At 50.5% G+C, this 12998-nt stretch overlaps 1 protein-coding gene across 6 annotated transcripts in view; it reads left to right on the top strand.

Annotated features, from left to right (window-relative positions):
• Positions 1-12998, top strand: part of GIT1 (GIT ArfGAP 1) — a 37397-nt gene that overhangs the window by 12666 nt on the left and 11733 nt on the right. For 4 of the 6 annotated variants that reach the window (XR_014786169.1, XR_014786168.1, XM_084823037.1 and 1 more), the window contains exons 2-10: positions 2836-2969; positions 3509-3621; positions 5482-5587; positions 6443-6529; positions 6658-6788; positions 7554-7648; positions 8955-8997; positions 11259-11307; positions 12074-12146. Coding sequence is in view for 4 of the 6 variants with exons in the window: in XM_084823037.1 (XP_084679163.1) it covers positions 2836-2969; positions 3509-3621; positions 5482-5587; positions 6443-6529; positions 6658-6788; positions 7554-7648; positions 8955-8997; positions 11259-11307; positions 12074-12146 (831 nt within the window). In the remaining 2 variants the exon portion in view is untranslated. Of the gene's footprint in view, positions 1-2835; positions 2970-3508; positions 3622-5481; positions 5588-6442; positions 6530-6657; positions 6789-7553; positions 7649-8954; positions 8998-10660; positions 10688-11258; positions 11308-12073; positions 12147-12998 lie in introns of all 6 variants that reach the window. The other 2 variants (XM_084823035.1, XM_084823034.1) reach the window with 1 other exon arrangement.

Here is a 12998-nt window from a genome sequence, read left to right as displayed (position 1 = left end):
GCGTACACAGGCTCACTGCCTCTGGTGCTGGAGGTAGTACCTAGCCATCAGGACTAGTAGCCATTGATAGCCTTCTCCTCCAGGAATTGTCTAACCCCCTGTTAAAGCCATCTAAATTGGTGGCCATCATGACATCCTGTGGTAGTAAGTTCCATAGTTCAGCTATGCACTGTGTGAAGAAGGCAAAACAGGGGCCTTCCCAAGTGTCTAGTTGTCACGGTTCCGACTAAAGGTCTGATTCAAATAGAAACCTGAGAAGTTGCCTTATACTGAATCACGCCCATTGGTCCATCCAACCCAGTACTGTCGACGCTGACTGGCAGCAGTGGCTCTCCAGGGTTTCAGGCAGGGGGCCTTTTCCCAGCCCTCCCGGGGGATCGAACCCGGGACCTTCTGCATGCCAAGCAGGGATGCCACCATTGAGCTGCTTGGCCTCCCCTTGAAGGTGTTCTCATGCCTTCGCTGCTGCGGGAATTGCTGTGGACCTGGGCCAACCCTTCCCTGGGGCTGAGGCTGCGTCCCCGTGTGTCCCGGCGGAAACGCGGTCGGGACATTCCCTGCTGCTCTCGTTCTGCCACGTGGGGTCCTGTGTTGCTCCCAAGAAACGTCTTTGGGATGGGGAGGACCACAAGGGCCTACTTAGCTCCCATGGCTCCAATGCCATCACCCGGTTGGTGTAATGAGACTCGGCTGGCCTTGCCAGCTTCCGGCAAAGCATTGGCTGAGGTTCCAGGATGTCACGGCAAGCTTGCGGGGCGTTCTCTCTGGCCGAGGGGGAAGGTCCAGTTGCTAAGCGTTTATGACGGGTTGCCTGCTGTGTGCAGCAGCGTGGGATCTCGGGCGCCGGGGAACGAGATTCCAACACCCGGATGCTTTCCTGTGCCAAGGCCTTCCATGCGCTGGCGTTCTCTTTCTCTCTGTCACAGCATTGCCGAGGGAGGGTTTCCTTAGCTACCAGCAGAACACCCCCTCTTTCAGTTGCTAGGGAAACCTTTAGGGTTTCCTCAGCAACCAGACAGGGACAGAGGTGTGTCTCTTCTTTTGTACATCAGTGCATCTTTGATGGGCGCCTCCCCCGCCCTCATTTTTCCAGGAACGCAGCAGGGAAATGCCCTGGCATAAAGTGGATTTAGATAGGAAAGGTCAAATGCCTCCAGGTTTCCAGATTTGTGGGGCTGGGTAGAAAGGGGGGGTGGGGGGCTTCCCTCCCACAGCCTGTGGCAATGTGCATGAGGTCGGATGCTGTGAGAGCTGGCTGGGGGATTCTGGGAATTGTAGTCCAACCTATCTGGAGTATGCCATGGTTTGCCTTGAAGCAATAGTTGGATCTGGTCCTGGAGCTGTGAAACGACAAGATGGGTTTCCAAGCATGTACAGAGTGCGCACACACACACACACACACACACACACCATCTTTCTGACCAGCAGCGAACTACTCAACTTATGGGAATTGGTGCTTTCTGAGGCAGAGAGTATGAATTGCAGGCAGGGCTCTGCCCCAGAACCCCTTTGTTTTTTTAAAAACAAACAAAAGAAATTTAGGTGCCAGACGTATTTCAAGACACTGATGGAATCTGAAGGGGAATGAACGTCCCTGGCAGGCTTATATTATGACATGTGGCCCCTGAGGCATTCTGGTCCAAAATGGGGATAGGTCAGGCGAAATACTTTTTTCATCAGGCAGGCCTTTGGGGTTTAAGAGGGTCTGCTGGGTTGGGTGTGTTTTTTATTCTCTTATTGTGGCATTTCTAGTTGTGTTCTTAGTGTATTTGTTTTCTGATTAAATCAGTAAGTCAGCGAAGATTCAAGAGGTGCGGATTTTGTTCAATCCATTCCATCTGTGTTTCGTGGATCGTAGAGCATCTTTTGTTCCACTGTCCGCTCGTTGACAGAATTGGATTTTTTAAACCAGAATACCATCCTGCTTGTGCTGATGCACATTAGCGGTAATGTGCATTACTGCAAGTGTGCATTAGCACTTATGCACACTTGCACAAGTACGCTAATGCGCATTAGTTAATGCGAAAGTGCAAATACAATTATTCAAAAGTGAAAAAGCACTCTGCAAGTCCACAGAATCCACGTGACTTGGAAAAAGCGGTTTCGTTTTCCAAATCTGTGGGTTGGATTCATAGAAATCTCAGCTCATTTGAATCCGTTGCGGAGATCCCCAGTGAAGATAGTCGTATTCTCCTACAAAGCCTTGTAGATCAGGGGCAGGTAGAAAGTAAATCTCCATGTGTTTTGGACTTCAAGTCCCAGCTTTCCTGACCATTGGCCGTGCTGGCAGGGCCTTCTGGGAGTTGAAGTCCAAAACACCTGGAGATCTGCCACCTGGTCAGCCCTGTTGTAGATCGTTAATCCAACAAAAGCAGTTTTTCTCTGACCATTTGAATGCGCAGTAGAAAAACCAAATGCCAGCCTCCCCAAATTAACACATCTGTGATAGGTTAAAAGTCGTTTTAATCGGAATGTTTACCAATAGTAACAATGATGTTAAAAACCAGCTTTTAACTCTTCACGGACGTGTTGATTTGTGGAAGGTCTGAGTTTTCGTTTTCCTACTGTGCATTTAAACGGTCGGAAAAAAGCTCCTTTCGTTGGATTGTTTTATTCTTGTTTTAACCGAGTTTTTATTTTAAATTTCGGCTCGTTTCATCACCAGCCGCCTTGGTGGAAAGGCGGGCTAGCAATCACATGAATACATGGGCGAATGAACAGGAGAGGCCGCATGTGACTTGGGGCCTGTAGGTGGCGCTGAGGGCCTCTGCCATCCGTGAGTCACGCATGCGCCGCCCCCCTGACATGCCCCGCGGTTATGCTCTCTTCCTCCAGACCCTGGCTGGGCATCCATCAACCGTGGCGTTCTGGTGTGTGACGAGTGTTGCAGCGTGCACCGCAGCCTCGGGCGCCACATCTCCATCGTCAAACACCTGAGGCACAGTTCTTGGTCCGCCACCTTGTTGCAGGTGAGTGGGGGGAGGGGCTCACCTTCTGCCAGGGTGGGGGGGCAGCGGTAAGGAAATGACCCGGAGAGGATGGTGGCAGCTCCCGTTTGAGGCCTTCCCCAGTTCCAATGGTAAGCTCCTTGCGGGTGGAGACCTGCCCCCTTGCTTCTGCTCCTCTCCACGCTGCCGCATGCCACGGTCCACAAACTCACTTGCCTCTGGTGGGGCGCGTCTCTTCACCTGGCGAGTGCAGCGCCAGGGGGGATCGCCATGCTTTGCCTGAGCTTGGGGAAAGAGCAGGAGCGTTCCTGGACAGCCTGGAAATGCTCGGAAGCAGTGCGCCTTCTGTCTCCTGCTTTCCAAGGGTTTCCGGGACTCAGTGGCCATGCTGGCTGGGGGAGATAATGGGAGTTGTGGTCTTCCAGGAGGGCGTTGGGTGAACCCCAAAGCTTTGCAGGGGTGCATTGCCAGGGATGACGGTTCCCCCAACTTTGCGTTATCCATTCTTTTGACGGATGACTTTCTGTTTCTCTTTTCTCCCCTCGCCTGGCCCACCTGAGATGGTGCACACTCTTGCAAGTAATGGTGCCAACTCTATATGGGAGCACTCACTGCTTGACCCGGCGCAAGTCCAGAGCGGGAGGCGCAAGGCAAACCCCCAGGACAAAGTCCAGTGAGTACTGGGGGGGGGGGGCGTGGAGCAGCAGGTGCCCTCCAAGGAGGCTGGTGGTTGGGCATCAACTGTTCTGGAATTGAGTACACTGGCCCGCCACAAAGGGTGAGCGGAGCATCATTTCAAAGCTCTTTTATTGGCCGTTTTTTGAAAAAAAGGAGAAAAGGGCATGCTTCAATCCACGAGATAAAAACTAGGAAGGCTTAGAACAATTTCCCCTAACCCTGCAGAGATTTTGGACTACAATTCCCAACATGCTGCCTGGGGCTGATGGAAGTTGAAGTCCAAAACCTCTGGAGGGTGCCCAGTTGGGGAGGGCTGACTTAGAAAATAACTGGGCTGGAGGTCCAGAGAAGGGGAAAGCATGACCGCTCTTCTTGTGCTTGTCACCATAAATTTCCCATTGCATGTAGCCGCTGCCCAGGTAGCTGGCGCCAGCACCACTCGACCCTTTTGTGTCTGCCCAGGGTGCTTCCGATGATTCCGCGGACAGGCGATGCACTAATTTTGAACCTGTTAACCACAGCAGAAGGTTTAGTTGTCGGTCAGGGGCGTAATCCAGGAGCTCCCATCTATTTTGGAGCGGCCCTCTGTACAGGACCAAAACGGTTCCAGTTATGGAATACTTCCAGTTAAGAGATGGCCGACCGCTTCCAAAAGAGTTTGGATTGCTTTTGTGCTGACTCCTGGAAGAAGGAAGAGGGGAAAGGGAATCCCCCTGCCCGGACATTATCTAGGCTTTCTCTGCATTTGTTCATCTGTATTAGTTGGATTATTGGGTAAAATCCAGTGTAAGTCCTACTTGGAGAGACCCCATTGAAATGAATGGGGTTTAGGGTAGTCATGACTGACCTAAATCCCATTCATTTCAATGAGTCTACTCTAAGTAGGACTTAACATCGTATTTTACCCATTATTTTTGATTGCTGTGGCAACAGGGCTCCACGTTATTATTTTATCTTCCTCCTGTGTTTTGTTGTCATTTTTAATAAAACCTTGCAACTTGGGACTTTGACATGCTCGAATTGCAGCAGTGGTCATAAGAGAAGGCAGAGCCTCTGACCATGTGCAGAGCTCTTTGGCCTTGTTATCCAGGAACCTGACATGCCTGCACAGAACTGGGATTTAGGGGCGTGGCTCCCAGGCGGAGTGACCCTCAGCAGTGCTCCTTGGGGGGGGGAAGGCTTGGGTTGGGGTGATGCCTCCAGCGGTGCTGTGCACCGGGGCTCGCAGGGCCGAAGCCCCGGGATTCTTTTCTTAGCAGGGACGCTGATGGCACCCCCTGCCCCCCTCAGACTTCCCGGGGAGCTTAGCTGCAGTCCCTACCTAGCTGGAGGAGAAATGGATTTTCCCAGCAATGGCACATAATTGTGAGCGCTCCCTGTGGGAATGCAAAGTATTTGGGAGCAGCTTGGTCTCGAATGGGCAGTTCAGACCCATTCACTTTCCACAAGACCAGCTCCTGGTGAAGATGAACAAACGGGGAGAGCTGGTTTGTTGGTTTTGAAATGAAGTTTGTCTCCCTGGTGCTGTGTGTGGGGGGGAGCTCCTGGAAAATCTCTAGCTGCAGTGGTCTTATGCTGTTTGGGGACATCTCTTTCCTTTTCTCGTGGAATCTCGTCTCTCTCCATCCAAAGCCCGAGATGGTAACCTTTCCCAACTCGCTGTTCTTTCGACCAATCGCTGATCCTGATAAATTGGGTATTATACTATGTACTGGCGCTCCTGCACATACAGATCAGCACATCCGCTTGCATTTTGGGACTTTCCTTGGGGGCATTGCTGTGGGGAGTCACGCTGTGCCCCCGCATTTCAGAATTCCCTCCTGCCTCTCACTGTTCCGCTTCTGCTCTCTCGCAGCCCCACCAAGTCTGAATTCATCCGTGCCAAATACCAGATGTTGGCCTTTGTCCACAAGCTTCCATGCCGGGACGATGATGGCGTGACCGCCAAGGACCTCAGCAAGGTGCATGCGTGTGGGCGGGCTCATATAACGTGTGTTTGTGTACGTTATCCGGGGTGCGGGTTTTCCAGACATTTTTTCCAGGCCCTAAATTGCTCTCTCCCAAGCTGTCACCTTCTAGGCCATGTTGGACTACACCTCCTATCATCCCTGGCCAGCTGGCCAAATCATGCCAGTCCCCAGTCGGCCAAATGTTAATTTTCAAAGACATTTAAAGCTTGACCGGGCCCTTTAATTGGAACACTTGTAAAGAAAAGGAAAAAAAATGGTACAATATGACGAGTCAGTAGCACTCGCTCGCCTTACAGTGTTTTAAAGCAAGGGTGTGGAATCTCTTGCCCGTGAGCCTAATTCGGCCCACGGAGGTTCCGTATCCGGCCTGCAGAGCCTCTTAGGGTTCCTCCAGGGGCAATCTGAGAAAGGCAAAATGGAGAAAGTCAAAATGGGCTGGGGGGGATGACATCAGTGGGCGCAACCAGAGAGCCAGTGTGGTGTAGTGGCGAGAGTGTTGGACTGGGAGCCAGGAGATCTGGGTTCTAGTCCCCACTCGGCCATGGAAGCTCACTGGGTGACTTTGGGCCAGTCACACACTCTCAGCCCAACCTACCTCACAGGGTTGTTGTTGTGAGGATAAAATGGAGAGGAGGAGGATAATGTAAGCCGCCTTGGGTTCCTTGCAAGAGGAAAAAAGGTGGGGTATAAATGCAATAAATAAACCACACCCATTGACATGATCTGGCTCACGGAGAGCCAGGTCAGGGGGTGTTCAGCTCCCCAGCCGCGTTTGGTTCTGCACCGTGGGACGAAATTCACCTGCGTTTTCCTACCCCCCGGACTTCCTGTCTCCTTTGTCCACAGCAACTGCACTCAAGTGTCCGGACGGGAAACCTTGAGACGTGTCTGCGCCTCCTCTCCCTGGGTGCTCAGGCCAACTTCTTCCACCCGGTGAGAGCCCTGTGTCCCAGTTTTGCATTTCGCATGGCCGGGCCTGCCTTTAAATGCTCAGCCGGAGACCAGCTGAGGAGGAACGGGTGCCGTGTCGTGCTTGAACTATCCCTTCCCCGCTTTTCTAGGAGAAGGGGACCACACCCCTGCATGTCGCCGCCAAAGCGGGACAGATCCTTCAGGCTGAGCTGCTGGTGGTGTATGGAGCTGACCCTGGGGCCCCCGACGTGAACGGACGGACCCCCATTGACTATGCCAGGTGGGGGTTGGCATTGGCTGCTTCTGGTGTGCTCTTTGTTTGTTTATTATTTATTTAAAGGATTCCCCCCACCCCACCGTCTTGCAATCTAAAAAAAGAAAGGCATGACACGCAAGGAAAAAGTGATGGGGAGGGAAGAGGAAAAAATAAGCAGACTTCACAACCGGGATGGTGGAATGGCCCTTTTTACCCGCTTGTCTCCTGGGGTGGGGGGTGGGGGGCACATTCCAACTGGAGCTGGCCCTGATGTTTGCTTTGCCTGCTGCTGTCTCCCTTGATCTTTCTTCTTTCCCACAGGGTTGTTGAGTTCAGTTTTTGCTGGAGGATTGGGGACCAATACAACTGAGTCTGATACGACACCCCTGATAGAGCATTAATGAAACCTTGCTCTCTTTTCCCCCAGGCGTAGTTTTTAGATTTTTTTTCAACGGCTGTTCATTTATCTTTCTATATTTAGCCATCCCTGTGCTGTTTGTTTTGTATTGTACAATTTCAGTACAGTGAAATGATACTTATAGAATGTTATTTTTTTTAAACAAGCCCAGCACATCTGGAGGGTGGGGAAGGCGGATCTGTTGTTGCAAATTATATTGCCGGCAGCCGGCGCTGTCCCCAAAGCGTACCAGAAAAACAACAAGCCAAGAGATGGAGTCTGCCTCCCGCTGCACGAGTTCTGTGCTGTAGTTGACAACTTACATTTGGGATTGGGTGGACGCTGCCTCTCTCAGGCAGGCCTCCTTTGACCGCTGGACCCCCCCCCCCCAGGCAGGCGTCCCAGCACGAGCTGGCGGATCGGCTGGTGGAGTGCCAGTATGAGCTGACTGACAGGCTGGCTTTCTATCTCTGTGGGCGGAAGCCAGGTGAGAGAACGGAAGGGGGGTGTCTGTGTGTACGTGTGTGTGTGTGCCTGGGATTGGGATGCACAGGCGCACGATTCGTTGGTGGATCCCTGGCTTCTGTGCAGTTTTCCCCCCTTCTGGACGGCTGAAAGGCCTCTCCAGAGGCCGAGACACTGCCAGGAAGAGCTCTAAGCTGCAGCACGCCGTACTTTTGGCCACACCGCGCTTTGTCTTCAGTCCCACCCGTCTTTGCAAGGCGACCCCCGAGAGCTTCTTGGAAATGGAATTTTGCCCTTGGGCTGGAATAGGGTCAACACCCCTGTTTTAGACCTGTCAAATTTTCCATGGCTTTCAACTCCCTGTGCTGTTTTATGCTGCCTGTTACCTTTGCCTCAGGGATGTTTTGTTCTATATTTTATTCTTTATTGTTTCGGACCTGTCCCAAAGTCATTTTTGAACTTCTGCAAACTTTGCAGAAGCCCACCGTTAACCTCACTCTTGTTTCTCAGTGGCCGTGTTTCAGCTACAATTCTGTCAGCACTCACCAGCTCTGTTTGCTATTGGAGTGGTTTTTGTAAGCTGCCCTAAAAATAAATAAATAAATATATATATATATATATATATATATAAAAAATTCAGCTGTGGTATATTACATTTGCATACACATAAATAAATACATCAATGAAATAAATCACTGAAATAAAAGTCCTGTGTTTACAAGGCTACCTTTGTGAAAATGGTGAACCTTCTAAGATTGCCCTGTTGTATCTTCTCCAGTTATATAATATTGTTAGTGTGTGTCTGTGTCTGTGTGTGCATCAATTGGAATCATGCATAATACTGTAAATGCAAGTGTGTTGTAAGCTAATTTCTGTTTGGAAGCTTCTTTTCTCACATAGACTCAAAGTGACTTAGGGTGCAATCCTATGCATGTTTAGACTGAGAAAAGTCCTACAGTCCTATGCATGTTCAGACAGAGAATTGTCCTAAAATCCTATGCATGTTTAGACAGAAAAGAGTCCTACAATTCCCAGTTGTAGGACCTTTTCTGCCTAAACGTGCATAGGATTGCACCCTTAACCAGTGGTGTTATTGCTATTTGCAGATATATAACAGCACCTGCTGTTCTTCTGTTCCTTTCCTGAAAATTCTTGGCCCTAGATTTTTGCCGCAGCGCAGTGAGCAGACATGCGAGTGCGTGTGTGAGAGAGAGCAAACCTGGCTGTATTTTTTCAGCCTATTTTTGGAAATCTGTGTAAGAGGGTGGGAGCTGGATTCAGTGGAGGTCCTGGCTGGATTGCTTAACCATTTTTGTCTTTCTGCGCAGACCACAAGAACGGGCATTACATCATCCCGCAGATGGCAGACAGGTGAGGAACGCTCCTACTCTTCTCCCAAAATCTGCCCTCGTTTTATATTCCAGAGGGCATAATTGCTGCCACCTTGTGGCTATTGTACGGATTGCATCTGTACCAATTCCTAGAAGGGGGTTCAAGGCCGAGAAAGGGTAGAGAGAAGGGGGGGTCAATCAGAGGGGATAATTTTGTGAGGTGCTCTGTATAACTGTCTTTGCGAATGAAAAAACGTTAACGGTCTTTCCTACTAAGAGCAGTAGCATAAAAATCAGCATTTATTTTGTTTTTTTAAATCTATTCTGTACTGGGTATATCGATGCAAAACTAAATCATAGCAAAGTGGTGGGATTGCCATATTACGATTTTGAAACCCTTCCTTTCTTCCTCAAGTCAGCTCCATTCAGCTTATGTATATTTCTTTATTTTAACACGGATGTACCAGGTTAGCTTATCCGAAATGGCAAAATCCCCATAGTGTAATGTCATAAGCCGCTTTTTAAACACTAGAATATTGTTTAAGTTCCAGTATTTCGCTGCTAAAATAATACAAAATAGTGAAGTCCTGTATACCAGAGTTTTCCTTGCCCTATGGGACCTTGTAGATTTTTCCTCTCTCCTAAATTCAGCTGCCGAAATCAAGAAAGTGTTGGGTGCTGGGGTGGAATTGGAATAGATTTGTGTGTGAGCTCCACTTCTGTCATTAAAAATCAATTTCTGGGCCGAGCATATGCTCAGAGGCACCCTTGGTCCTCAATTCAATGCCTTCCTTCCTTAGCTGTTTTTTTTTTGCACCGGGGGCCAGTTGATCCTGCAAACCAAACATCTGGCCAGCTCTGCTTTTAGATAAGGTATTAAACTTAAATTGGAACGGCCTTCCACAGCCTGGTGCCCTCCTGGGTATGACTTCCAGCATCCCCTAGCCAGCAATGCTGGAAGACTGCTTTAGAAACCATATATAAAGATCAGGGGTGTTGAACCTCTTTCAGCCCGAGGGCTGAATTTCAGAGAAGCTCTCAGAGGCCTCGAGCCAGTTGTGGGTGGGGCCAAAGGCAAAGGGGGTGGGGCCAAGCCCCCCTCCCCATTCCAGCCTAAAGCTCTTCCTGCCAGTCGCTAAGCCTTGGGAGAAGCATTTCAAACTTTTAGAATGGGGGGGAAATCTTCATAAAAACTGGGAAACCGCCAAATGATTGGCGGTTGGGAGAAAGAAGGTGGGGCCAGGACAGGGGTGTGTGGCTTCCTGGGGAATTCCAGAGTGCTGGATTTGGCCTGTGGACCTGATGTCACCCAACCTTAAATACCTGTAGATACAGATAAAAGAAGCGCAAGTTTTCTTTATGATATTTCAAAAATGCCACCTCTTTGGAAGCATCAGTAATACGCAGGTCTAAGCTTGAGCGGCTGCCCCTGTTTGCTCCACGGACCTACGAACCTTGGAGGGGACCCCTGCCTCTTCGGGTGTGGGGGCTGAGCTTGCAGACAGGAGGGTGGGATGTCAGGCAGGTTGAGCCCCCGTTCTTCTCGGGAGAGGAGAGCATTTTAACACCCTGGCCCAGGCATCGAGCAGGAGTTTGCGGTCACAGGCAGCCCTGTGCAGATGCTTCGGGGGCTTTTGCAGGGGGCTCTTCTTTTAACGTCCTTGTTTGTCCTTTTCCTTCCCTGCTGCCTGTCTGGAGTTCAGAGTGCACCCAAAATGCATGTCGCAAAGGTACCGGGGGGTTCGACACTCAACTGCATGTGACTGCTGTCGCCTGCCCCCATCCCCCTCTTTCTGTGGGTCATTACCTGTGCCCAGGGAATAGAATGTGCATTTATTTGTGTGTGTTTTTCAGTGGGGGGGGGGATTGTTGGGTGCAAAGAGGGGATTAATGAAACATTTTGTGACCATCTGTTTTGATTGTACCACCACCCTGGCGCCGGGCTGAAAAATCCCCTGGCTTAGAAATTTACACCCTGGGGAAAACATCCACAAACTTAGGATCTTTTTCTTTTCACATATTTTTCCTCTTCCTCACCTTTGAGCTCTACGTTTCTGTCCTATATCTCCCCTTGGGCCATCCGTCTGCTGATGACTTTGCTTCCTACCCCTACCCCCCCCCCCCGCAATAATAATCTGGTGGTTGCCTCTTCTTCATTAGGGTATCCTGCAGATCTGAACAGAGCTTGGTGCTGGGCAGGATTGGGGCTGGGAAGGGGGGCGGGAATAGACAATGATGCCCTCCCCTAGATTAATTTCTTGTGGGACAGGGATGATGGGTTATCTCTTTCTTTTCCCATAGCCTGGACCTCTCTGAGCTGGCAAAGGCAGCCAAGAAGAAATTGCAGGCGGTAAGTTCAGCCTCGGGCAACTCTGAGTTTCGGGGCCGGGGGCACAGCTCCCTCGGCCTAGTGTCTGTGACCCCATTGAAATCCAGGGGCTAGTCTTCAGCCTGTCCCTTAAGCCACCCACGGCCAGTTCAAGACCCTACCCCTGGCTTTCTTCTCCTGGAACATGCCATATTTTTAGACATGGACCAAGCAGTTTGTGGGGATTTGCCCCGTACCACCCCTCACCTATCAAGTGGTATAGTCCAGAAAAGGCGTGCTTGTATAAATATGGCCCTTCATGTGGGTGAAATGGGGGGGGTGTAGAGCAGGATTTGGGGGAGGTGGTGAGCTACATATCCCTTACACCAGGGGCGTTGAACCTCCTTCAGCACGAGGGCCGAACCCAAGGAGAAGCTCTGGGGGGGCGCATTCCTATGGTGGGCAGGACTGAAGGCAAATGGGGGGGGGGCGAAATGCAAAAAATACCAACCTATTTTCATGTATAGCTCTTCCCGCCACGAATGAGGCTTTTGGAGAGTCATTCCAACCTTTTAGAATGAGGAACAAGCTGCACAAAATGCGGGAAGCCACCAAGGTAGCAGTGGGTGGGGGTGAGGCATAGGGCACCCCCAGAGGGCCGGAGACCCCTAAGTGCTCCGTTGCGGTCATCAAGCCCCCAAATGACAGTGATGCCTCCTGGCGGTCCTGCAGCCCCCCCCCCCCGCGTTACCATGCCATGTCCTGTCGCTGAGCTCGCTTCCTCTCGCCCCCTCCCTGGCCCCAATAGCTCAGCAACCGTCTCTTTGAGGAGCTGGCCATGGATGTGTACGACGAGGTCGACCGCCGCGAAAATGATGCAGGTGAATGGTGGGGGGTTGGAGACCTTGTTTGGGGGGCCAGGTGGTGGGAGATTTGGGGGCCTTCTACTCCCACGGTACATGTGCGGGTTTGTTTGTTTTTTTCTGCTGAACCACAATGTCTGGTGTCGGTATCTTTTCTTCCAACATTTGCCCCTCTGAAAGTGTAAAGGTAGGGGGCAGATAACATGTCCCCCCACCCGCATTCTCCACTATTGCCTTCACCTGTGGTTCCTCTGTCAGCCTCTTGGTGGCACTGTGCACCCAGTTGCTTGTGGCAATACTATACTATACCGTGCAAAAGGTGGGGGGGAGCTCCAGCTGATGCAGCGTAACTCCCAGGCCTCTGGTCCCATGTTCAATTTGTCGTTCTTCTATGTATTTATTTTTATCCTTCTATTTTCTTCTCCTCCCCACACCTTTTACTTTGTTACGTGGATTTCTCTGGTTCCAATGGATACGGATACCCAAAATTTCCCAGGACTCAGGGTTCCCCTTCTTGGGGTTTAGGTTGTGTGGGCTCCTGGGAAGGAAAAGGTGATAAAAGGGGGGTTTCGGGCTCGGCTGTGGGTGCAAAGGAGAATTTAGGATTATTAGGCTGACTTTGAAACGTTTTATTGAATGGTGGTGGGTATGTGTGCATGCATTATATGTGCGTTTTATATACCAAAATAAAAGTGCTAATTAAAAAAAAGGCTAACAGAGATTTAGTTTGGTGTTCTTGCTACCATAAAAATGGTTTTTTATCAAAGGGATTGAGTTTTTGCGGGGAGGGGGCTTTGGGCTTTGGCGTAAATTGGCTCACTTGCAAAAGTCACTTGGAGATGTTTGTTCTGCAAAGGCAGCTGTATTCTG

This window comes from Heloderma suspectum, chromosome 16 (assembly GCF_057233095.1).
Source record: "Heloderma suspectum isolate Gila_16-S chromosome 16, 16-S_ref, whole genome shotgun sequence".
NCBI lineage: Eukaryota > Metazoa > Chordata > Lepidosauria > Squamata > Helodermatidae > Heloderma > Heloderma suspectum.
This window is presented reverse-complemented; position numbering and strand designations above follow the sequence as displayed.